The following is a 26027-nucleotide window of genomic DNA, read 5'->3' on the forward strand; positions in this document are numbered from 1 at the left end:
TTCCTTTCATGCAGTTTTTACGAAGGGAATAAAAGCTATCCTACATGATGACACAACCAATGTTTGGAGTGGTGGGCTGGACTTCTCGATGCTGTCTCTGCCTGGTGTGTGGAAAACTGTGCTAGCGGAAATAAGCAAGTCTTTTTTATGCTTGGATTCACAGCCACATAAAATTTATTCAAAGAAGTTAATTTCAAATAAAAAATAACCTGATGCAGGATAATTTTTTCAGAGATATTTGATGAGGTTTGAAACGAAGCACAAAAAACACTACTGGTGCATTGTTGTACGAAGGTATTGGGCAGAGGGCTCTGAGAGCAAAGTTTGTTTCAAATTAAAGAAATGCATGATGCAGGGAAATGACTTATTTCAAGCAATGAGCAAGGTGGCCAGCTGTGTACCAAAAGCACATATAAAAGCCAGAGAAAATAATGTACCCATGCATAACTGCCAGTGAAGTAATAGTAATTCGGGTGATTTAATCAAATGGCATCTTGCGTAAATACAGTTCACTTACCTTTGTTATTATTTTTAAATGCTGAATGCTTGTAAACATCATCATTAACCCAGTAACAAAGTACAGCTGGAATCATGTTGATATAAACTTTTATTATCAACAAAACAAGTACGGTCACATAAACAAAATTTTATAAAGTGATGGCAGTGCCTATGCTGTTATATGGTTGTGAAACTGGGCTTTGAAGAGAGAAGAGAAGAACAAATGAACAAGGGAACAAAAATGCAACTGGTACGAGCACAGATTATGAATTACAACAAAATGGTGTCAAAAAGGCTTCATTCTACAAAAATGTTGAATGCCCATGGAGGAGACAGAAAAATACCCTTGAGTTCTTATACGAGTGGTATGGACTGCATTGTCCACTATGATTACAATTATGAGTATGATGATGACAACTGTTATGTATAATTCAACATTTTTGCTACACTCTGTATATGAATTATAACTGCATAAGCACTTACATACATGAAAGTTAGTGTTAAGAGAGCAGCAGTCATAAAAAAAAAAAACAGGTTTAAGAAGTCTTTGTCCATGGGATCTGTTGTTCAGAAGGGAATCCGTTACACAAGTGTAGAGCCCAGAAAGGTCCACAAGTGTTAAAATGACTAAAGTTTCCACCCATAATGATCATGGTTACAAAACAGTTGTGCTCCTTCACAGGCTGGGGCTCATCTCAATAAGAATGACATCACATAGATTAATAAATGTATTTTTGAATCAGAACTGTGATCATACTTTCTGCAATGCTAAACACTGATAAAATTCATTTTTTTCCCTTGATCTAGTCTCTTTTCACACAAAATGTGTAAAATTTCACAATAAGTTTCTTAGATACAACAAAATGCATTCAGCTCTGAGTTACAAACAATTCATCATGATTAGGAACTGCCTACAACTACAACAAGTTGTCAATAAAATTCATTAATTGCATATCTATCTTTATATACACACATACACATAGACATTTATTCTACATTTATTACATTACAACCAAAGTTCTTATTATTATGGACAGTTTGATAGTATATAAAACAAACATTATAATATTTTCTTTGCACTTTTTTGACTTTCCTTTTCAGTAACAGTACAACATATTCCAAACTGAAGGGCACACAAAGAGACCTGCTAGTTGCTTACACGGAACATTGTATATATTTGTCAATTGGGAACCAACAAACATGCCTCACTGGATAATTGCAGCTATGCAGTCTGTTACAGGTTCAGAAATATGCTGCGCGAAACATCTGCTGAAAAACATTAAAATGTTGGAAAACAATTTTCATCAGACATTGTCTGTATATAGTGACTGGCACAAAGTTTTCAATTACAACACACCCACAATATACTATATCTTTCATGACAATGACATCATCTAATTCTTTCCATTGTGTCAATAAAAGGTAGCACAAATGTCAGTCATTTTAATCTACTGGAGTAAGCAAACTCACTTATACAATCAGTCTCACTTATTTTGTCCACTGAATTCTGAAACAAAATATGCTTAAAACATATATCTTTTAAATATGGGCACACATCTACAACATATAATCTCAATTGCCATGCCATTCTTTTCCACCTACCAGTGAAAATAACTACTAAACAGCAGCAAATTCAGGATGCTAAACCATGAAAAGCAACCTAGGAGATATGTTGATTTACGCAAAGTAATGTGTAGTTATTCAAATCAAAAATTCATCAAAAAATAGCAAATACAATGAGCTAATGTTAAAAAGAAGGAAACTGCCATGTGCGTGCGTGCATGCCTGCGCGCGCACACACACACACACACACACACACACACACACACACACACAGAGAGAGAGAGAGAGAGAGAGAGAGAGAGAGAGAGAGAGGAGAAGAGAGAGAACACGGCTAAATTAGATACACATGCTCACATTCCACTGAACTTCAATTCAAATTATGTGATTCTTTTCACTAAATTGTCTTTGAACTGGACAGACTGTCATCACAGAGATAACAACTGATTATGGAACCTGTAAGTTATGAACACTTTAGAAACCATACAAATAACAGCATTTGCACATTACAGCAGGAACAATGGTTAAATTTAATTGTTAACTTTGATCATTCTGTGAAAAAAGAAATGCTTAATAACATAAGGTATCTCTCAGCCTACAATAAGATTTAGCAGTTGTTGGGCAGAAGTTTCACATATTCAGGTAAGGATTCCTTGGTAAATTATTCTTTCTACACACAGAAATGTAATAGCAGGAATTTCTGAATTGTATGTAGCTGAAGAACTCAAAATTTTACATTCATAAAATTTTTATAAATGGTCTATCAAAGTTAGCAGCATATGTTTTTTCTCTCCCCTTCTCTCTCTCTCTCTCTCTCTCTCTCTCTCTCTCTCACACACACACACACACACACACACACACACACACACTCACAAACCTGTCATCATCAGTATTACATTACAAATATTGCTGTGAACATGATTAAATTTTCATATTAACCCTCAACAGAAAGAACTTAGGCATCATCAAATCCAAAAGAATTTTTTATACAAGTTACGAGGTAGCAAATAAACTTTGGGGAGGCACAGGGAGCTATTTCATTACAACAAAAACCCTTTGAACCACTTACATCACATGCGATCTACTGTGACACAGTACTTGCAAAAATAATAATAATTTGTTTTTTTCTGATAAGAAAATCAAACAATATGAAAGGATATTATGTCCAATGAAGTGTTGTGTGCCACATGTATAACTACAGTCCACTGATCTATCAGAAACAGTCAGGAAAAGAAGTCAACAATTTTGGAACCATCACAACAGTTAAAGTAGTCCATATAAAGTAAGTGAATCAAAATATTTTCATACAAAATATTTTAAGGAGTCCACAGGTAACAGTATCCATTTAATATGGAATGTGTAATGTTAGAAGGAAAAGTACACGACTTGCATTGGGCATACAAATAAGGGAAATATCAGTGGTGCTACACACCAAATTATAACAATGCATATCAAAGGAATAAGAAATAGAGTATTCACTTACTAACATAATCAGCATCAGTTTGTTGTGAGTGAGGCAACAGCATCAATATTCACTTACTTACATAATCAACACCAATTTGTTGTGGATAAGACAACAGCATCAACTTCAAGTTAACAAAAATGAAAACATGTATAAGCTGATCGAAGAACAGTGGAGACCAGCAAACCTCAAACCCTTATCACATAGGGGAATGTCGTCTTTCACCCCACATCTTTTCATAAGGAGAAATTGTCAACAAAAGCTGTGGTAGTCTCCTACTACTACAGGCACAGCCACATCATTGTCTCACACTACACATTGCAGCAGAATTGTGCAAGTACATGACAGAATAATCTGTGCAGCACTCCCCCCCCCATTCAGTGAAATACTCACACACAGTTGGCAAACAATCATCGAGAATGTTCACCAATGTATAATGCTTGCATTATTTTCAAATCTGACAGGTTCTGACAGCAGTCCAGTAAATTACTTACCACATTAATTACACAAGTATGACACAATTGTACATTCAAGCAGCTGCCACAGTTATTAATCTGTTTTCTGAGAACTGTTGTTATAGGCACTGCAACCGAACCACAAAATAATGAATCTACATGCTAATGTGATACATCTGTTCTGGCAAAATTTATATATTTCACATTTGGTACTGTACACATTTCCAGTCTGCACACAGCACGACTGCTTTCCACTGGAACATATTTACTGTCAACCTGAGACACTACAATATATTTAAATGATACACTCATGTTTAACACAGAGAGAGGTTGACTTCACCCGAGGTGCTCGAGCTGAATTTCACACTGTGGAGTCCACAACGGTGGGAGTTCACGGGGTGGCAGGCGGCACGGATGCGGGTCGGTAGGCGGTGGAAGCTGCTACTGCCATTGCTGCCGAGCTGTAGACGGTGGTTGGGCTTGGAGTTCTGGGTGCCACAGCAGCCGATGCTCCACCTGCTATTGTTCGATCTGCATTGCCAATAACTGACGCTGCACTCGGGGCTTCTACACCTGGGACTACTGCAACAGTGAAAGAAAGAGCTTCAATAAATACCTATTTCTTTTAATCATCAATTTTTTGCCTGGTTTCATGCTGTACTCCAACTTTTCCTTTTGCTGTTGTCATGGTCTTCAGTCCAAAGCCTAGTTTTACAGATAGTACTCTATGGCATTGGCCCCTTACTTAGCTTGCATTAAAAATGAATCTCTTTCCCAGTGCAAAGTCCCAAGCGACTGGAAAAAGGTCAGATCACTACTGTATATGAGAAGGATAAAAGAATGGACCTGCAAAATTACAGACCCATGTCTATAACATTGGTATATTACAGAATTCTTGAACATATTCTAAGTTCAAATATAAAAAAATTCCTTGAGACTGGAAAGCTTCTGTCCACAAATCATCAAGGATTTAGAAAGCACCGCTTATATGAAACTCACTTGCCCTATTCTTGCATGATATCCTGTGAACCATGGATGAGGGACAACAGGCAGACTCCATATTGCTAGATATCCAGAAAGCATCTAACACAGACTGCAGACTGTTAACAAAGGTCCAAGCATATGGAGTAGGTTACCATGAATGTGAGTTGCTCAAAGATTACTTAAATAATACAACCCTGTACAATGTCCTTGATGGTGAGTATACATAAAAGACAAGGGTATTGTCGGAAGTGCTCCTGGGATAGAACTGCTCTTGTTCTCTATATACATAAATGATCTGGAAGATAGGGTGAGCAGCAAACTGCGACTGTGTGGTGATGGCGCTGTGGTGTATAGAAAGGCATTGTCATCGAGTGACTGTAGGGCAATACGAGGTGACTTAGACAAAATTTTTAGTTGGTGCCATGAATGTCAGCTTGCTCTAAATGTAGGAAAGCATAACTTAATGCAGGTGAGTAGATAAAGCAATCCCATAATGTTAAGATGCAGAATTGGTAGTGTCCTGCTCAACATAGTCACACTGATTAAATATCTAGGCCTAATGTTGCAAAGTATTATGGAATGGAACAAGGATCTTGGGATAGTGAATGATCGACTTTGGTTTATTGAGAGTGTCTGAGGAAAGTGTAGCTCATCTACAATAGAGACAGCTCACAGAACACTTGTGCAACCCATTCTTGAATACTGCTCGAGTGTTTTGGATCCCTAGCATGTTTGACTAAAGGGTGCCATCAAAGTAATTCAGAAGTGTGCTACCATGTTTGTTACCAACAGATGTGATCAACACCCAAGTTCTTAAATGGGAAACCCCTGGAGGCAACACGACATTTTTTTTGTTTTGTTTTTCACGTAAGACTGTTGACAAAGATTAAAGAAACTGCATTTACAGCTGACTGCAGAATGATTCTACTGACTCCAATGTACATTTTGTGTAAGGATGAGGAAGGCATGATATTAAAAATTAGAGCTTGTATAGAGGCATATTAGACAATCATTTCACACTCATTTGTGAATGGAATAGAATAGAGGGTGCTACATGGCCCCCTCTGCCCTGCACCATACAGTGGCTTGCTGAGTTCTACATAGACGTAAGTGTAGCTGGATGCGTCTGTCCACACTATAATGTAAAAGCCTCTTCACCTCACTACAGAAATCTACATCTATTTGAAACTACTTACAAAAACTCTCACTCTCTCTCTCTCTCACTACCCTCCATGACCGAGATGATGCCTCAGGATGTGTCCTATCAACCATTGGCTTTTAGTCAACATGTGCCATGTATTTCTTTTTCCCCGAATTTGGTTTAGTACCTCCTAATTAGGTATTATCGAATCTTCAGCACTCTTCTGTAGCACGACATTTCAAGAGCTTTTATTGTCATCTTGTCTGAACAGCTTATCATCAATTTTTCACTTCTCTGCAAGGCTACACTCCAGGCAAATACGCCAGAAAAAACTTGTTGACACTTAAACTTATATTTGATGGTAATAAACTTTCGTTTTACAGAAGTGCTTTCTTGCTGCCCAGATAGTGAAACTCACATACTTCTTTCAGGGTTACATTTCCTAATCGAATTCCCTCAGCATTGCCTGATTTAATTTGAGTGCATTTTGTTACTATTGTTTTACTTTTTATACCATCTTTTCCAATTTTTCCTTGGTCTCTTCACAGTATGCTCTATGTACAAGGATAAGCTACAACCCAGTCTCACTTCCTTCATAATCACTGCTTCTCCTTCACGTCCTTCGGCTCTTTTAACTGCAGTCTGGTTTCTGCACAAGTCGTGCACATACTTTCACTTCCTTAATTTTTCTCTTACCATCTTAAGAACTTTAACAAATGTACTCCAGTCAACATTGTCACAAGCTTTCTCAAAATCTACAAATGTAGGTTGGTGTGTTTTAACCTATCTTCTAAGATAAGTCACCCCACTATTCCAAAGATGATGTTAAATTTATCCATGGTATTCAGCCTTGTGACATGATCTTTGACCCCAAAACACACCAACAAAATTACTGGGTCACTGCACTGCCTTTTCTCGCAACCTGGTCGATATATTGCACACCACTAATATGAGCAGATTGCACTTCATACTTGCAAAATATTCCAAGTCAACTACTTACAGGAAAGAAACAGTTGGTTGGTTGGCTTGTGGGGGCTGAAGTGACCAGACTACAAAGACCATCATTCCCTTTTTCCTGGAGAGCAGTACAGAAGAAAGGGTGAAGGCTGATTAATTGGCAGAGTTCAGTAAGGTGGTGGAAAAAACCGCAGCAGTTCCACTGGAGAATGACACTGTCTGTGGCTGAAAAAGGCGTGAAGGGACTGAGGAGGCAGATTACGCCGTTGATTCACCTGCTGCCACCGACTGAGGACCTGTGGGCACGACATCCATCATGTCTGAGGGTCCGGCAAGATCTAGGTCCTCAGTGGACACCAGAATCTCCACCTCATCCTCAGAGGCAGAGCTGGTAGGTAGCGGTGGTGTGGGTCCCACCACACATTCCTTGTTCTTAGGGGTCTTCGGTTTTGATTTCTCGGTTTTGATTTCTCGTGCTGTTCCTTGGTTTGCTTTAGCTGGGAGGGCTCCTTTGATTCAGTCTCCGGGACTGCAGAGGACCACACAGCCGTACAACCAGTTACCTGTGGTGTCTTCAGTCACTGGCTGGTGTCTGCTTTGCCACTGGTAGGAACCTGGGAAGGGTGTGACCCAAGGGACACCCTCCTAGTGAGAGAAGCCAAAGAAGACTTACGCTTCTCTGGCTTAGAAGAGGGGACTGATGTCCCCGATGGTTAGGGAGGTGCTGCTCCCGAGGTATGTGGTGCAAGAGCAACAGGGAGGGAAGTGCCCCCCACCATCAAGGGGGCAGGTGTGGTCTTACGGCTCTGAGAGCTGACTGGAATTGGTGCAACAGATGGGGCTGTAAAAGTAGTAATAGTGGCAGTGTAAGATGTTGTCGTGCACATGGGATGGAGCCTTGCAAATTTCCTTTTAGCCTCAGTGTAGGTCAGTCATTCCAGGGTCTTGTATTCCATTATTTTCCTTTCCTTCTGTAGAATCCTCAAGCAAGGGGAATGGTGCTCTCCGCAATTGACACAGATGGGAGGTGGGACACACGGAGTATTGGGATGGGATGGACAACCACAATCTCGACATATGAGGCTGGAAGCACAATGGGAAGACAAATGGCCGAACTTCCAACACTTAAAGCACCGCACAGGGGGAGGGATATATGGCTTGACATCACAGCCATAGATCATCACCTTCACGTTCTCGGGTAATGAGTCACTCTTGAAGGCCAAGATGAAAGCACCTGTGGCAACCTGGTTATCCCTTGGACTCTGGTGGACGCGCTGGACGAAGTGGACACCTTGTTGTTCTATGTTGGCACACAGCTCATCATTGGACTGTAAAAGAAGATTCCTGTGGAAGATAATACCTTGCTTGTCACAAGCGAATAATGCCCGTGACTGGGCAGAGGGTGCTGTTTTTATCAAGACTGACCCAGACCACAGTTTAGACAAGCCCTACACCTCCCCAAACTTGTCCTCTACATGCTCTACAAAGAAGTGAGGCTCATGGACACAAAGGATTACCCATCAGATCTCGTACATACTAGGTACCAGGGCTGCCATTCTTAGCCTTTTGTTCCTCCCATGGTGTGGCCAGGGAGGTAAACGATTTGGGGTCATATGTGTTTGCATTAAATTAAATCCTGGAAGGCATAGAGACTGCTGGCAGCTGGCGACCAGCAAGAGAAGATGTGCCACGCTTCATTGCGTGTCATCCGCCTTGATGCCACCCACTCCGACCAAGGCCCTTCCCCACAGGCACCACCCAGCTGCAGCAAGGACCATCTGGCAGGATGCCCACTGCCTGGAGCCCTGATGCCCCAGGGAGATAGGCATCTACTCCTTGGCATACATGGGGAGTTAACGGTGCAAGCATCAGCACAGTGATCCCTTTGTTGTCAAGGGGCTACAACCAACAGGGTACATGGCGGCCCCACCACAATGGACTGGCTACCGTGCTGGATATCAGGTGCAAAGAGGTCCATGGTCGTCGTTGGCGCAGAAAGCGACACAGCAAAGTGGATGGCGGAAACTGCACCCAGGAATGTATCCTCACCCAAGAGATGGAGAGTGAATGGGACTGCAATGCAATGCGACAATGAGAAAGCAGGCTAAAGATCTCAATGCCCGATGGACGTGATGCACCATGTAATGTGCCGTTCCCAAATTTGCTTGCTCTTTGGAAAAAATTTGGAAGTATGGAGGTCAAACCCTACAGGGGACCATTTATGACAGGCAGGAATACCACGGCTAATTCTAACCCCCGAACCCAGGAATGGCACACCACAGGACATTTTCAGATTTCTCATTGTCCCCCCACCTCTACTCATAGTATGGGTATCTTACACCCAGAGTATTTTTATACAAATTTGGTTGAAACTCCTCCAGGCATTCCTAATTTATGCTTCTTATTAATATCTAATATACAGTGTCATCCAGTGTCAGAAAGTCTCATCCAGTGGAATTTGTTCAGAGTGTAGCCTCATAAGCAAGTAAGATGTGGCCGACAAGCAACTCAGGCAAGAAGAGAAATAAGCTTTTGAAATTTGGTGCTACAGAAGAATGCTGAAAACAGATGCGTATTTTTCAAATAACTAACGTCGAAATTCTGAACTAAACTGATGAAAAAAGAAATTCATGGCGTAACTTGACTACGGGATCAGTTAATAGGACACATTCAGATGCATAAAATAATTGTCACTTTAGCAATAGATGGAAGTGTGGGGGATGAAAACTGTAGATGGAAACCAAGGCTTGAATACTGTGAGCACGTTCAAACCGACGCACGCTGCAGTAGTTAAAGAGATGAAGAGACCTGCACAGGATAGAGTAGCATAGTGAGCTGTATCAAACCAGTCACACAGAAGATCACAACAACAACAACAACAACAACAACATAGTTCTGACAAAAATTGGAGGCAAAATTTAAATTTGCAAAAAGTACCCCAAAAACCACAAATGAACAAATTTTCATGATTTCTCTAAAACTTCCCAGGTAAAATCACCAATTTTAACACAAGTCTTGTGGACAGTAATATCCTTAGCACACAGTGTCACACCAAAAGTTTAACATGCTTATGGCTTTCACAGAGGAAGTACCCAACTGAGAAAAGGAATGCCTGATTATAACAGAATCATAAAATTAATCCTCTTGGAAAGTATCTTTCAACAAAATCCACTCTGCAATAATTCACATACTCTGCTGGCAAACATTCCACATTCCTAACTGTTACTCTTCAGTTCTCTGAATGTAGCAGGAATATGCGCAAAGTATCAATATAAAGACAATATTACAAAATGCACTCATTGATTAAATTGGGTACAAAAATTTAACAACACCATTACAAATTTGCTTCAGCAAACAGATCAAGCAGCACAAATACATTTCAGAAATACAACCCAAATCACTCACCAGCATAAGGATATGCATATCCGGCAGCCAGGTATGCAGGATATGGATATGCAGGAGGTGGCGGAGGTGAACCTGGCGGAGGTGGTGGGGGTGAGCTGTCATCATCTTCATCATCATCTTCCTCAACAACCTCTTCTACATTGAGGTGTCTAATAATTTTTACCTGTAAAGAACAACAATAAAAAAAATACATCAAATGTGTTCAGAACCTGACTGCATGGGGTTGCATACAAACAATTTATGTTGACAGAGATTTCCTTTTCATTGTGTGAGTGTAGAGGGAAATGTGTGATCAGCTTGCTTCATTAGGATATTAGATGAAAATTAAAGTAAATGGGTTGTTAGGTTGTCTGAAGGACTTCCTGAATAGGATGAGGGCATCACGGGAGAGTCACAACCCAGACTGTCTTCTTTAAACTATGAGGCATGGTAAAAGTTCTGTTTGTACTGTGGTCTGCAGTGTTCTAGGATCAAACAGCACTGTAAACAGCTATGAAAGCACTGTAAGTAATCAAATTCATTCAATGATTACTTCTGACAAATTAAATATTCTGTGAAATTTAAAATATTCTGGTTGATACAGAAATACAGCAAAGTGAGCATCTCCACTTCTAGTAACCCTTTAAGAATAAATAAATGCAAACCTTTTCCCTTCTTGAAATTTAATTCCAGGGAATAGTTCTTTAGTGAATATCAAAGTTAATCATGATATTAATTCCAAATAATTATTATTTTTACTTTGCTGATTACCATGGCTTGCTTAGTTTTGCTGAGGAATATCCATTTTATAGAAGAACTTGACATTTAAAATTTCTTAGTACCATTCATCCTAAACATTTACACCCCACTAACATGCTACTGCCAGAATAGTGTGATACTGGTGTAAAGTGCTGTGTTTCCAGATTATAAAAACTTATTTGAGTTTACCAAATAAGCAATAATTTGGAGGTTATTTTAATATAAATATTTCATTATTTATACAAAAGATCAGGGAATCCTTCAGAGATGGGGAGTTGGAAGGTCGACTATGAGAAGGATAAAGGAAATTTATTGAGGTGTGAGTTGACAGAATAGAAAAACAGGATGAAATGAGGGAGTACACTGTCCTACTGCTTTCCATCACTGTTTCAGAAGACATAACGGCAGGAGTGGCATCATGGAAAGGAGATGAAACTGTGAAACCAATGGTGTATGCAGATGATATAATGATGTAGGGAAATGGTGAAGGAGAGGTACAAGGAAAGCTAAATGTACAGGAGGAAATAGTACAACAGTATGAAGTGAAATTTAATTCAAAGGAGTGTGAAGCTACGGTGACAACGAGGGATAAGTATTCCAGGGAAAGTACTAAAGAAAGTGGAAAGTTTCAAGAATCTTGGGAGTATGACAGAAGACAGTGGGAGGAATGATAAGGTGGTTAGTGAAAGGGGAAGGCAAGCCTGTGGCTAACTGTAGAGTAACCCTGGTACAGAGCAATGATGTACCACCTAAAGGAACCAACTATGCTCCAATACTCACATATATATCGGAAAAGTGGTAATGAAGGACAAGCAGGTTAGCAGGCTAAAGTAATTTCAAAGAAGCAGGAGAGGACTAACTATAACGGACAGAGTTATGAATGAGATGGTGAGAGACTGAGAAGGGAAGACTCACATCTGCATGTTAAAGGAAATTGTAGTTGGCAGGAAACCAAGACAGGCTCATGAAATAACAACAGGAGGTAGGAGACCTTGAGGCAGACAGATGGATCACTGGAGTGAAGCAACGCTCGAAAGAGATTTGATGGAATGGAGAGGGAAATTTGGTGCGATGGTATGAAAAAATGGACAGGTTTACATTCCAAGAAGACTCAGCCAGGGGCTGCAAGCTGTGCAAGATGATGATGATGATGATTATGATGATGCCTATATAAAACTATAATACTGAACACTGCTAAAATTCTGCTGAAAAAAGAACAGGGTGTGATTAATTAATATTTAAAAAGGCAAATGAGTTACAGAGGGCAACTAGGAAACATGTTGTTTATACTACATTATTAACAACAATTACAATAGCATAACTGTATGAAATAAGCTTACTCAAAAACTTTTTGAAGCATTGGAATAAATAAGCTCAAGTTGGAGCATATTTATCCCAGTACTTGTAAGGACTTCTAAATAAGCTTATTTCACACAGTTTATACATACAAACACACAAAGTGGAAATTGTTACACTGTATTATTAGCACTAGGAAGGAATGTTCTTTATGTAATTGGTATGTACTGGATGGAGTATAAATAGCAATGGTTTCCAGGGAAGTATAATTTGTTATGGGGTCCATCAGTTTCATGTAGTAAGAAATTATTATTTTTTGTATAAACTATAATTGTTTCAGTGAGCTGGATATCGTAAAATTACCCAGTGACGTGTTCATTATTGAATAAATGCTAGCAAAAGGCAAAGTTTATTAAACATTTACTTTATTATAGAAGAAACCTTTCATCACGAACTGTGAAATTTACTGAAACAAGAAATTCCTGCAGAGATGGCCTCTGATGCTTACTCTTCAACTGCTTACTGGAGAAGATTACAAGGGAATGGACTTGCACACTACTACCGGGAACAGGAATGAAGATCGGATAAGAGAATGAGAACTGCAATGTACCCTGCCTGGCCTTTGCAGATGACCTTGCCCTGTTAGCCAAAAATATAGAGGAGGGCTACTCACCAACTACTACGCCTCCACAGCAAAGCAGCTAAGATCGGTTTGAGGGTCAGTATACAAAAAACTGAGTTCATTACAACATATAGGGAGCCCCATCTGTAATTTCACAAGAAGAGACCAACTTTCATGAACCCCTGCACTCAAGTATTTAGGAGAGTAGACTTCATCAATTAGATACCATGTGTGCCAAGTTGGAGTTGGTCTACCACTCTTGCAACAGGATTTAGATTTTCAAGTACCTTTCCAAGAACCTTACACTCAATCACTACAACTCAGTAGTAATACAACACAAATACTGTCTGAACAGGCCTCGAAAGCCCAACAGTACTGACCAGCCGCTGTGTCATCCTCAGCCCTTTGGTGCCTCCGTATTCTATGCCTCTGAATGATTTTTTATCAACAGGAAACAAGAGCTCAAGGAACAAAAAATCCTTACAAGAGTATTAGGCCCAATAAGGGACACAACAGTGAGCTGTAGCAACTCCAGGAAGACATAATCATATCTATGAGGAATTGGTGACTGGCCTTCAGTGGACATCTGGCCTGCAGTCTCAAGAACAGGGTCTTCAACACAACAGGCAAAGGGAAAGTCTTCAAGGAGGGAGGGGGGGGGGGGGGGAGAGAGAGAGAGAGAGAGAGAGAGAGAGAGAGAGAGAGAGAGAGAGAGAGAGAGCTAATGTTCCATTGATCTGTGGAGCGATCTCACATGAAATGATTTAAAAGGAATCCAGAAGATAAATGTAAATCGCTATAGCCAGGCAAGAGTTTGAGAATTGCTCCTGAAATTTAGTTCAGTACCTTAATGAAGTGCCAATTCTTCAGGGACTAAATTACACAATTATCAGTTCCCATATCTTCAAGTTGATTAATCAATGGTGAGTCCTTTTATTACATCTTTCTCTCAATTAAACTATTGGAGTTTAAAGTGCCACTGATGACGAGGTTCTTAGAAACTGAGTAAAAGCTTGGACTGGGAATAATGGGGAAGAATATCAGCTGCATCCTTTTTGAAGTAACCATCTTGGCATTTGCCTTGCGCTATTTAGTTCAACAATAGGAAACATCATTACCTGAATGAGAGTCCATTGTGTTCCACCTCCTGTAGTCTTTTCTCTTTGTCAGAGTTCTGTCAGTATTGCGTAGCTGGCTCAAAAACTGTGCACATAATACAAAGGAAAGCTGGTCAGGTGACCAATACACTACGTTCATGAAGGTAGCAACTGAAATCGTCAGTGCGGAGGAGATACAGCCAAAGGGCAGAAATTCTGAGAAGTGCCTACTGGTGGCCAACATTACCTTCACCTTCTTCTTTTTCTTCTTCTTCTTGAAGCGCTTCTCTTTTGGTAGCTTGCGGGGAGGTGGAGGAGGTGATGGCAGGTCCTCTCCTCCAGAGGGTGACGTGCCTTCACCCGGCTGGACGCCGTCTGCAAACTTGACAGACTTACGGTCTGCCATAGCGGTCTTCAGTGGCTTGTCCCTGAAAAGAGCACTATGCCATAAAACTGGATAGCTGACTGAAAGCTACAGGATGGAGAAATGTAGATGGATTTAAAGAGAGAGAGAGAGTTGGGGTGAGGGGGGGGGGGGGGGGGAATAAGTTCTACATTTTCAAACTGAAGCAGTGGTTACATCTTGTTGGTCAAACACAGATTCGCAGAGCACAACAACAAAAACATTGGCGTCTCATGAACAAATCTGGTGGGTGTGCTGTTCTCTTGATCACTAAACTGAAGGGTTGGATGGGGAGGGGGAGGGGGAGGGGGAGAAGGGGTTCCAGAGGCCCAGTCTGTAAAAGTTATACTGAGCTCAACTAATTGGGGTTTGCAAGGATTCACTTACGAAAAAGTAACTCATACATCAGTTTAAGTCTTCTTTCTTAGGACAAGCACAAGAATTCCCCTATGACATCACCATAAAACAGATGCTTGCTCTTTAGAATGTTGAGAGTTTGCTTCTTTATTGAAAGTGGACTTCACCCACTTAGTATTTCCTGTGACTGTGTGCTTCTTAGATACATGCTGATTCCTTTAAGAACTGGGAAAGGTTGTTCCATGGAAGATGTAGCATATGGAATTTTGAATACTAAAGTTGGTAATTTATAGAATTCACTGAACTCTGCAATCAGGCAATGTTTGTTCATTAATGAAACTATCTCATACACAATCTATGAAGAGAACTCATGCAAACTGTACAGTACAACGAGTTCATTTTTCAGAACAACACAGTCTAAGAGTGATCCATAGATTCATGATAGTTTATGTGATAGATAGTCAGGAAATGTTAGCTGGTAATTTCCATACTTCTAGGATAAGGCAGGTGAAAAAAATTCCAGCTTATCTCTGAAAGAGAATCTTTATTTATGAAAGAGAATCTTTGTTCTACCTAACACAGAATGTGATCAATTATTTCAAAATACAGACAATGATAATGTCCACTTGCATTCCATCTGAACTCAGTCTCTTCACTCTCTGTTTAGAATCTGTATCACAGTTTTGAGTCACAGATAATTTCCAGAAAATGGTGTTAAGTGTGTTCTCTGTCAGACTGCAGCTGTTTTTTGTTTGCAGTATGTTATGCAAGACACCTGCATAAGAGTTTTTCTAGGAAGTGTTTCACAGTCACATTTACTTCTGCTCTCAGTTCTGAATTAGAGAAAAAACAGTATAAATTATTGCACTCTTTGAAACAAAATGCTTTCCTGTATTTTAGAGAATCTACAGTTTAAAAGAAAAACCAAAAAGTCTTATGGAAAATGTCTAGAGCACGCAGCACCCATGCGCAAGAGCATCCTTGTCAGATGAACTTAGAGGTGGGGTGCAAGCTCCACCACCCTCCCAGAAGCTGAATGCGCACACCCACTACCGCCTTTCTCCTCTTGCCCATATTCTCTTTAAAATGTGTGCAGTTTTGCCACCGAATGCTTATCCCTCCACAAGGCTCAGCTTACTTAATGGTGGGCAGTGGCTCCTCTGTTCCCATTTAACCACAAGTTTGCTCAGAGAGCTACTGCCGGGCAGCACACAGAGTGCGTGTTGAGCCGCAGGCCACACTCCCTTATACTTGTGCTCAGTCAGCCAGCAGAACATACTGCTGTTCTCTGTCCCTCCACTAATTATTTTCTAAAGATTTCAAAACTAAAAGTATTCATAAATTGGACAAATTTTGACAGACCATGCTGTGCACAGCTAGCACTCAGTGAATATATGTCCCTGAACAAAAAATGGTCACTAATGCTTTCAAAACTGTCACACTGACAACATCTACAGCTGCATTTATCTGATTACTCTACAACTAAAAAATCCTAGATGGAATAATGACAATATTGCAAAAATGATAGATTGCTTCTCACCACATAGTGGAGATGTTGAGTTACAGACAGACACAACAAAAAAAAAAGGGACTACCAAACACGCAAGCTTTCAGCCAGAAGGCCTTATTCAGAAATAAACACACACACACACACACACACACACACACACACACACACACACACACACGACAACTGTCTCTGGCTGCTGTGGCATTGGTCTGACCTCAGCAGCCACAGACAGTGGTCATGTGTGTGTGGGAGTTGTCTCTGTGTGAATGTGTGTTTAAATGTTGTCTAATTCAGAAGAAGGCCTTTTGGCCAAAAGCTTACTTGTTTAGCAGTCTTTTTGTTGTGTCTGTCTTTGACTGTCTGACCATCCTTTTCGTAATACTGTCATTACTCTGCAGTTCACATTTAAGTGCTACTAGAGGGTTCTTTGCACTACCTTCAGACTATTTCTCTATGATTTCACTCTTGAACAGCATGTGGGAAAAATGAACACTTAAATCTTTCTGTGCAAGATGTGATTTCTTTTATTTAATTACAATGATCGTTTCTCCATATGTAGATGAGCGCCAACAAAATAGTTTTATATTCAGAGGAGGAAGTTGGTGATTGAAATTTCATGAAAATATTTCACCACAATGAGAAACCCTTTGTTTTAATGACTGCCATCCCAACTTGTGTATCGTATCAGCGACACTCTCTCCCCTATTATGCGATAATACAAAGAAAGATGCCCTTCTTCGAAGTTGTTTGATATCCCCTGTCATTTCTATCCAGTTACGATCCCATGCCATGCAGCAATAATCCAGAAGAGAACACACAAGCATAATGTAAGCAATCTCCTTAGAACTCTGTTGTATCTTCTAGTGTCCTGCTATTCAAACACAGTCATTGGTTCGCCTTGCCCTTACCAATTTCTGTGTGATGGTTCCAATATGAGTTATATGTAATTCTAATCTCCAGGCATTTAGCTGAATTGACAGCTTTCAGATGTGTGTGATTTATCATGTAATTGAAATTTAATTGATTCCTTTTAGCAATCACATGGATGACTTCACACTTTTCCTTATTCAGAGAGAAATGCCATTTTTGCACGATATAGATATTATGTGTTAAATCATTTTGCAATTGGTTTAGATTTTCTGATGACTTTACTATGTGGTAAATGACAGCATCATCTGCAAAGAATAGAGGGTTGCTCAGAATGTTTCCTAAATTGTTCGCACAGATTACAAATAGCAGAGGGTGTAACAGTTCCTTGGGAAATGCCAGATATCACCTTAGTTTTACCCAGTGATTTTCCATCAATTACTATGAATTGTAATCTGTCTGACGGGGGCACTGAATCTAAATGATACTTCACAGGCACATAAGTTGATTAGAAGCTGCTTATGAGAAAAGTGTCAAAAACCTTCTGAAAATTTAGAAATATGGAATCAATTTCAGATCCCCTGTCAATAAAGAGGTAGCTGTGCTTCACAAGAGCTATACAAAGGTACTGGGAAAGTTTTGCAATACAGCTTTAGTTATTTAATTTTTTTGGAAGTAATTTCTGCCATATTGAATACACCTCTCCATCCTCCAAAACCAATCCCTAAATCAGTTCTCTCAAAAGCACACTCATTGTCCCAAGCCCTCAGGAGGTCCTTATCACTTGAAAACCACACTCCTTTCAACTTCATTTTCACATGCAGGAACAATGCAAAGTCACAAGGAGCAAGGTCTGGACTATAAGGAGTGTGCTCAAGAAGTTTCAGTCCTGTACCCTGCAAATATTTGGTGCAGGCTTTGGTGCAATGAGCTGGAGCATTGTCATGATGGAGGAACCTTGACTTTGGTTGCAGGTTCTTCGAACATTGAATGACTTTCGGCACGCACTGCTCAGTGTACCACTTAGCTGTGACTGTTTTCTGTGTGTCCAAAACAACATGCTCCATAATTCCACTCGGTTTTAAGAAAACAGCTATCATTTTCTTCTTTCCTGATCAGAATTTTCTGACAGCTAAGAGTGTGTCGTCACCTTCAAAGCCCCAAACTTCGATTTGAGGCTTAATCAGCACATCATAATAGTACACCCAAGGCTCGTCACCTGTCACAATATTATTCACATACTAAGACTGTCCCATAGAAAACTTCTCTGACATCTGCCAACACTAAGTCACACATTGTGTCATCTGCTCTTTCGTCAGTCTATGTGGCACCCTATGCAGCACCCAGAGACAACAAAGGTTCTTTACTCGGAAGGGATAATGCAGAATCAGACAGATTGCTGGTGCATTTTGCCCTAAGGTATCCTCTAACTGCTTATAGGTCACTCGCCTGGTTTCATCAAGCATTTTCCTCACAACATCAATATTTTCCTCTGTAACAGCTGATCGTGGTCTTCCCATCCTCTCAGCTTCCTCCATAGGGAAATTCCCTGTTTGGAATTCTCTGTACCACCTGAATATAGTTTTATGTTGTGGACACACATCACTGACTGCAAGTATCATTTGTTCAAAGCACTGGTATGTGTTTAAACCATGTGCGAAGTTATACCTCAAAACTGCCTGGATCTCACTTCTTCACCACGATGCCATAGCACCCACAGACTTGGCACAGCATCTACAATACAAGTATGAAGTATTCTCAGAACACAGCAGCAATGAGCCTCCTGCGACTTACTGTTGTGTCATATTGTACCCTTTGTATTTCCTGAATCTATGCTATTTACTCCAATTCCTTTCTTGAGTACTGGTGTGACCTGTGCAGCTTTCCAGTCTTTAGGTATGGATCTTTCATCCAGTAAGTGGTCATGTATGATTGATAAGTACTGAGCTATTATGCAAGGATATTCTGGAAGGAACCCAATTGGTACACAGTCTGGACTGGAAGACTTGCCTCAATGATTTCAGCTGCTTAGCTCCACAGAGGATATCAACTTCTAAGTTACTCTTATTGGTAGCTGTTTTCGATTTGATTTCAGGAATATTTTCTCAGTCTTTTTCACTGAAGGAATTTTGGAGAACCTTGTTTAGTAACTCTGCTTTAGTGGGAGTCACTGATAACATTACCACTGCTACCATGCAGTGAAAGCATTCTACATCTATGTACATACTCCACAAGCAACTGTAAGGCACTTGGCAGAGGGTACCTTGCAACACTAGAAGTCATTATCTCTCCTGTTCCACTCACAAATACAACAAGGGAAAAATGACTTCCTATATGCCTCCGTACGATCCCTAATTTCTCGTATCCTCTCTTCATGGTCCTTATGCAAAATGTATGCTGGCTGCAGTACAACCATTCTGCAGTCAGTTTCAAACTCTGATTCTAAATTTACTCAAGCAGTACTGACTGTGTCGTGTCACTGGTGTACTTTACATATGGCCAAAATCTCTTTGGATTTTCTGCCAGATTTCGAAAGAGAGTTTCATTGTGGTAACTTTTAAAAGTGTCAAGCATTGAAATTAATGCTAAATTTTGAGCTTCTCTAAAACATTGCCAATCTTGGGTATTTTGTGTTCTTTTAAATTTGACATACTTACTTTGTTGCTTCCACAACAGTGTTCTAACCTGTTTTGTGTACCGTGTGTTTCTCATTAATTTATCTGGTATAAATGTCTCGATTGCTGTCAATGCTATTTCTCTGAATTTAACCCACATCTGGTCTACACTTACATACTCAGATTGGAAGGTGTGGAGACTGTCTCTTAGGAAGATATCAACCGGACCTTTATCTGCATTTTTAAATAGATATATTTTGCATTTATTTTTGGTGGATTTGAATGTTACAGTATTCAGTCTCGCTACAACAATCTTGTGGCTGCTAATCCCTGCATCTGTCATAATGCTCCCTCTTTCTTCAGGATTACTTTTTACTAAAAGATCAAGTATGTTTTTTGTGATCATTTACACTTCGAGCGAGCTCCCAAACTAATTGTCCACAATAACTGTCGGAGAAAGCATTTAGTACAATTTCGGACAATGCTCCATACCTAGCACTGACTTTAAACGTAACTGAAAAAGTTTACAAAGATAGCACACCATATCAAAATGCTCTACATACGAAGTAGTATGGTTAAAAAATAGACAAAATCTTATTTCTAGTTATTATAAGCCAAAGAATACAATGTTGAGACAAATAAGATACAAATAAAAAAAAGGAAGCTTAAGAGTCAATATTCCATTGATGTAAGGTTCTTTACAGACAGAGCATAAGCTCAGATTGGAGAAGCACCCCAGCATCCACCTTAACAAAGTTAAGGAAGTTGTGGAATACCTAAATGTGGATTGCATAATTGGGATTTAAACAGTCACTTCCCTGAATGAGACTCCAGTGTCAGTACCACCTCACTCGGTAACATTAAACCACGTAATACCTAAACAAGGATTGCACAAAGGGGATTTGAACCGACACCTTCCCGAATGGGACTCCAGCAACAGTACCACCTCGTCTCACTCTATAGTATTATCATGCTTTGTTCATCTCGACTTGCTCCAATGTCTTAACTACGGTGCCAACTTGCTGGGTGGGTTGATCGATTGAGGAGCATTGCTGATCCCAATTTATAGGATAATCTTAATAACTTGGGCATCTGTATTTCAAACAGTGATGAAAAAAGTATAATAAAATATTGAAAAGAAAGGCACGATGACTGTTTTAACTGACAATGAGGCCAAAAGACAGCAAATACAAGTGGTAGCACATATCCTTCACAATACATCTGGAATTTGTACAGATGCAGGCATGGTTGGAATGGCAAGTTGTACTGCTATTCTTCTGTTCCTCTCTGCCTGTCACGTATTAAAAGTAGAATCCTCTTATACGGCACACCGATTCAGCATCCACTGAGCATAACACCACACTACCATGCTAGACCACTACCGCGCTAGACCTGGTTGTATTAAGAGTTGAGATGGCACAATTTTCCTTTTTCCAGCCAATGAACAAACTCTTGCAGTCAATTTTTGGAAGCCATGGCATCTGACAAGGAACTGTAAACAAGATGTGACTGGATATTTTTCAGAAACAGCAAGTTTCAGAGGAGAAAATTAAGAAAAAAATTGACACAGGATTGGCACGGTTACTAATGGATTTGGCAGTGCTAATTTAAGGAGTTGCCAGATGTTTTTCCCGTCACCACTGTACCCCAACTGTCTGCTTGAAGTGCCATTCATGCGAAAGTGTGTGAAAAGGTTCTAAATGTTTCCAGCTAGGGTAGCAGTTTGGTATTCACCTACTACATGTGGGAAACTGCCCAGAAATCGCATCCAAACTGGCTGACACACTGACCCTCGTCATTATTCCGCCGAACACATTCGATCTGGGACTGGCGCACCTGCCCGTCTTGGAGGGGGCACTTTAATGCACACAGCTTTGCTGGTGGGTTGGCTTCAATTTCTTCATGTAGGCCATTTTTTTTTTTTTTTTTTTTTTTTTTTTTTTTTTTTTTTTTTTTAAAAAGTTGTGACTATTTATGTTAGGAGGTAAATTAAAACAGTTATCTGTGCCAGTCATATTTTTTATGGTATCCGAACCACCTTCAACACACACTGTTGATGCTAATAAAATATAAGCCTGATGGAGGCAACTGTTTTAATTTGTCTTGAAGAAAATAGCTGGTCTGAGAGTGGATTGAATACAGGACTTTGCTGCTACAGTGTAAAGTACATAACATAGCAAAACTGACAAAGTAACTGCTGAGTGACAAAATACATAAATGGAGAAATAGTTCAAAACCATCCAGTCCTAAAATGTGAGCTAAAAAATATAAAATTAATTTTTCTTGGGAAAAAATAGTGGGTTCTACTGTTAAACTGCTGCTGTTATTGTTATCATTCTACATTCACTTGAACCTGTATACTGTAGTCAATCCTTGGACTCTCTCTACAATTTTTACCTCCTCCCCTGCCCCCCCCCCCCTCTCATACTTCCATCCATTACCAAAGTGACTACTTTTTGATACTCAGGATGTGTTCTACTAACTGACTGCTAATTTTAGACAAGCTATGCTACTATTTTCTTTCTTCCCAATTTAATCCAGTACCACTTCATTAGTAAGCACATCATCAGCATTCTTCTGTAGCATCACATTTAAAGGGCTCTTGTTCTCTTTTTGTCCATAGCTAGTAGGAGTCTTCAGAAAGTAAGTTACATTTTATTATTGCAGGCCAAGTAACTTTTATCGAATAGTGCATTGCACTTCAAAGTGACACATACACATTACACTGTTTTTAATATAATCACCAAGTCTCTGTAAACAAGAGTGAAAATGTTCTACCAATTGTGCACTTCCCAGGTAACAGAAATCTGCCACAAACCCATTCGAGAGCCACTGTGTGAACATCCCATTTGTTGGAAAATCTCTTTCTCCCAAGTAGTCTCTCAGCTCCTGAAAAAGATGGAAATCACACAGGATGAGATCTGGATTGTATGGCTGATGCTTCCGCGCCTCCCATCGGAAATGCTGAAGCAAAGTTTGTGTCACACATGCCGTATGGGGTGTTGCACTATCATGCCAGAGAACAATGCCTGTGCTTAATTTTTCATGCCTCTCGTTCTTTATGGTGTTGCACTGCAATGTCAGTACTGCACTGTATGAACTGGCATTAATGTTTATGCCCTTTGTCATAAACTCTGTGTTCACAACTTCTCCACAGTTGAAAAAAACAGTGGCCACGACCTTCCCTGTTCGTAGAACAACTTTGCATTTTATTTGTGGATGCGAAGAGGTGTGTCTCCATTCCACAGGCCCTCTCCTTGTCACCCATATGAAATGATAAACGTATGTCTTATAACCTATAATTATGTGGTTTAGGAAATCATGTCTTCCAAGGAGTAACACACAAAGGAGACCAGAGGTGTTGTAAATATTGTCCTTTTGTGTGTGGATGAGAACAATCGTGGAACCCAGCACACCACAATTTCCAATACTGCACATGACCTCAGACAGTAGAATGAGCACTGCCAACCGAAATGCACATCTGCTGAGCAATGTCCACAATGGTAAGAGATTGCAGTGAATCAGTTTCTCAGTTTCCTGGTCACTATCATCTACGGTCGATGTCAGTGGCCTTCCTTTCTGATCGGCATCACTCACGTCTGTGTGGGCTTGGTCAAATTGATGGCACCATTTTACTATAGCTGGATGAGACACTACATTTGATCCATATACCATTACAGAATTTCGCAGTTAATCTGTGTACAACTGAGATGTTTTTTCCAAAATAATCATACTGTCCCACATATTCAACTCTTGAGTACACTTCCAGTTGCCATGTCACATTTCACCCGCACAGTGTGATACACCTGTTATCCTTACCGCACCAGAACTGTGTCAGCAGGAAACTTGGAACACATTCTCTCTTCTGACAATGCGCCAATCTTGTTGTGCAATGGTCTTAGCATGGGATAAGATGTGTAACTTACTTTCTGAAGTCCCTACATATTTGATTGTCCACATTGCCACTTACATAGTAGGCTATACTCCAGACAAATACTTCCTGAAAATATTTCCTATCACTTAATTTTATATTATATGTTAGCATATTTATCTTTTTGACAAATGTTTTCCTTGCTATTGCCATTCTGCATTTTGTGTCCTCTCTATCCTCATGACGGATAAACAGTGTATCTATAGCAGTAACCATATTAGTGAGAATACAGAATATGTACAAACTGGAATGTAAGTGTTTTTATTGAGAGCTACCTGAAACCGGGAGATACAAGTATTCCCCGGCCTGCAGGAGGAAGGGGCTTCACTTCGAGAAGAATCGAGGAAGTTTTGCGGCGCTTTCGTGATCCTGGTGAGGGCGTAGCTGACGCATCTTCGCCTCCACCAGCTTCGTCATCCATTTCTGGCACTTCCTGCATAGCTTCCTGTGCACAAAGCAACACTCTGACATGTAAGCACCTTTACAGAAACATATTTCATGCACATAACAAAGCATATGACATTATTTGTAGTGGATATTAAATAGCAAAAGCTTCAGCAACTATCAGCTGTTAAATACATTCAGTTTTATTTATTAGCTACTATTTCTTCTTTTATTAAGAGTGAAACTACTTATTTTGACAATTACTACATCAGATGAGGTCCTTTCCCAACTGTAGTTGCCCTAGTACGAGCAGAAGGATATTGTCTAACAAGTAAAACATAAAGCAGCCAAACAGCTGTTGGCTCATGACTAGCAGCTGTTTGGCTACTTGGTGCTGTTTTTCCTCACAGGTGACACATACTAGCCAATGAACAGCAGTTTAATTGTGGGTTTTAAACATCAATAACTTATATGGAATAATATTCACACACTTTTGGCTAATGGCTCTAAAGAAGAAAACACACACACATTCACACAAGCACGCACGCACACAGCCGCTATCTCTGGCTGCTCTGGCCAGAGGAGACTACTCGCAAATTTGTTGTGTACATGTTCGGTTACTCCCCAAAGGGGAGCTGGGTCCCCAAAGAGAGTTGCCACTGAAGAGGATAAAGCCAATGCTGCTGCGGCATTTGCGAAAAGTTCCATGAAGTCCCTAAGACAATATCAAAAGGAAACTAGTTTATCATATGGTTTAGTCCAATGGATAATGAAGGAGATCAGTTGGAGAGCATGGAAACCAGACTCGTCCAAGCATTGTCACTGGAAGAATGTGATGTTAAGATTCAGTTAGCTGATGCAACATTACGTTGAATGGAAGAAGAATCACGTATCCTGAATAACATTTTATGGTCACCAGAAGCCGTGTTCCATGTGGGTCAATTCATAAATTGCCATAACTGCCATTACTGAAGTCCTAGTAATGACAGTCCTATAGAGTTGTGATTGGAAAATTGAGGTCATGTCCTTCGTTGGCTGTGTGGTGTGGTATTCATAATGATACTCTTATGGGTCATCATATTCTCTGTGAAACAATGAATTCGCAGAGGTATGTGCCCATGCTACAAACTTTTGTTAACCTGAGATGGTGTGGACAATGTGCAATGGGGCACTTCTCCATTTTGTGCCAATTTCATGAAAACACCTTGACAACGCTTTTCCAGGCAGCGTTATTGGACACTGCGGAATGGTAAGTGGATTCTGAGAAGTCCAGACTTGATACTATTGGATTTTTTTCCTCTGGGCATATTCGAAAGTGTAGGCCAGAGAACCACGTGACTTGGACACTAGAATCAGGCATTAGGGGAGACTGTGCTTAGGTACCGAACAATATGTTGCTAAGGCCTGTCAGGAATGGTGCACTATGACTACAGCGGTGTGTTACTAATGCTGGTGCCTATGTGGAAATATGAAATAGCAAGGACCATAGTACATAACATAATTTAAAGCAACCATGTAACATTCTTAATGAATGCCTAATATATATTAAGGATTTCCTTTCTGGATCCTATAAAACGGCTGTTGTATGAGACTGTTAAACAGTACACAGATGCCAACCAGTAATCAGATATGCGCATACCTGTTTACTGGTTAACAGTTTCACATAACAGCTGTGCTGTAGGGCCGAGAAATGAAAGTCTTCAATGAATATTTTGGCATTTTAGAGGTGTTACCACTTTTACTAA

The 26027-nt window shown here is 40.1% G+C and overlaps 1 protein-coding gene across 1 annotated transcript in view; it reads right to left on the minus strand.

The window, feature by feature from the left end:
* Window positions 1–589: 589 nt before the first annotated feature.
* The window catches only part of LOC124719120 (serine-rich adhesin for platelets-like), a 255086-nt gene continuing 229648 nt past the window's right edge, over window positions 590–26027 (minus strand). Inside the window, exons 12-15 of the mRNA XM_047244815.1 lie at window positions 24174–24343; window positions 14463–14643; window positions 10463–10625; window positions 590–4557 (exon numbers count right to left, since the gene is read on the minus strand). Coding sequence (XP_047100771.1) covers window positions 4367–4557; window positions 10463–10625; window positions 14463–14643; window positions 24174–24343 — 705 coding nt within the window. The 3' untranslated portion in view covers window positions 590–4366. The remainder of the gene's footprint in view (window positions 4558–10462; window positions 10626–14462; window positions 14644–24173; window positions 24344–26027) is intronic.

The sequence above is a fragment of the Schistocerca piceifrons genome, chromosome 10, assembly GCF_021461385.2.
Source record: "Schistocerca piceifrons isolate TAMUIC-IGC-003096 chromosome 10, iqSchPice1.1, whole genome shotgun sequence".
Classification (NCBI taxonomy): domain Eukaryota; kingdom Metazoa; phylum Arthropoda; class Insecta; order Orthoptera; family Acrididae; genus Schistocerca; species Schistocerca piceifrons.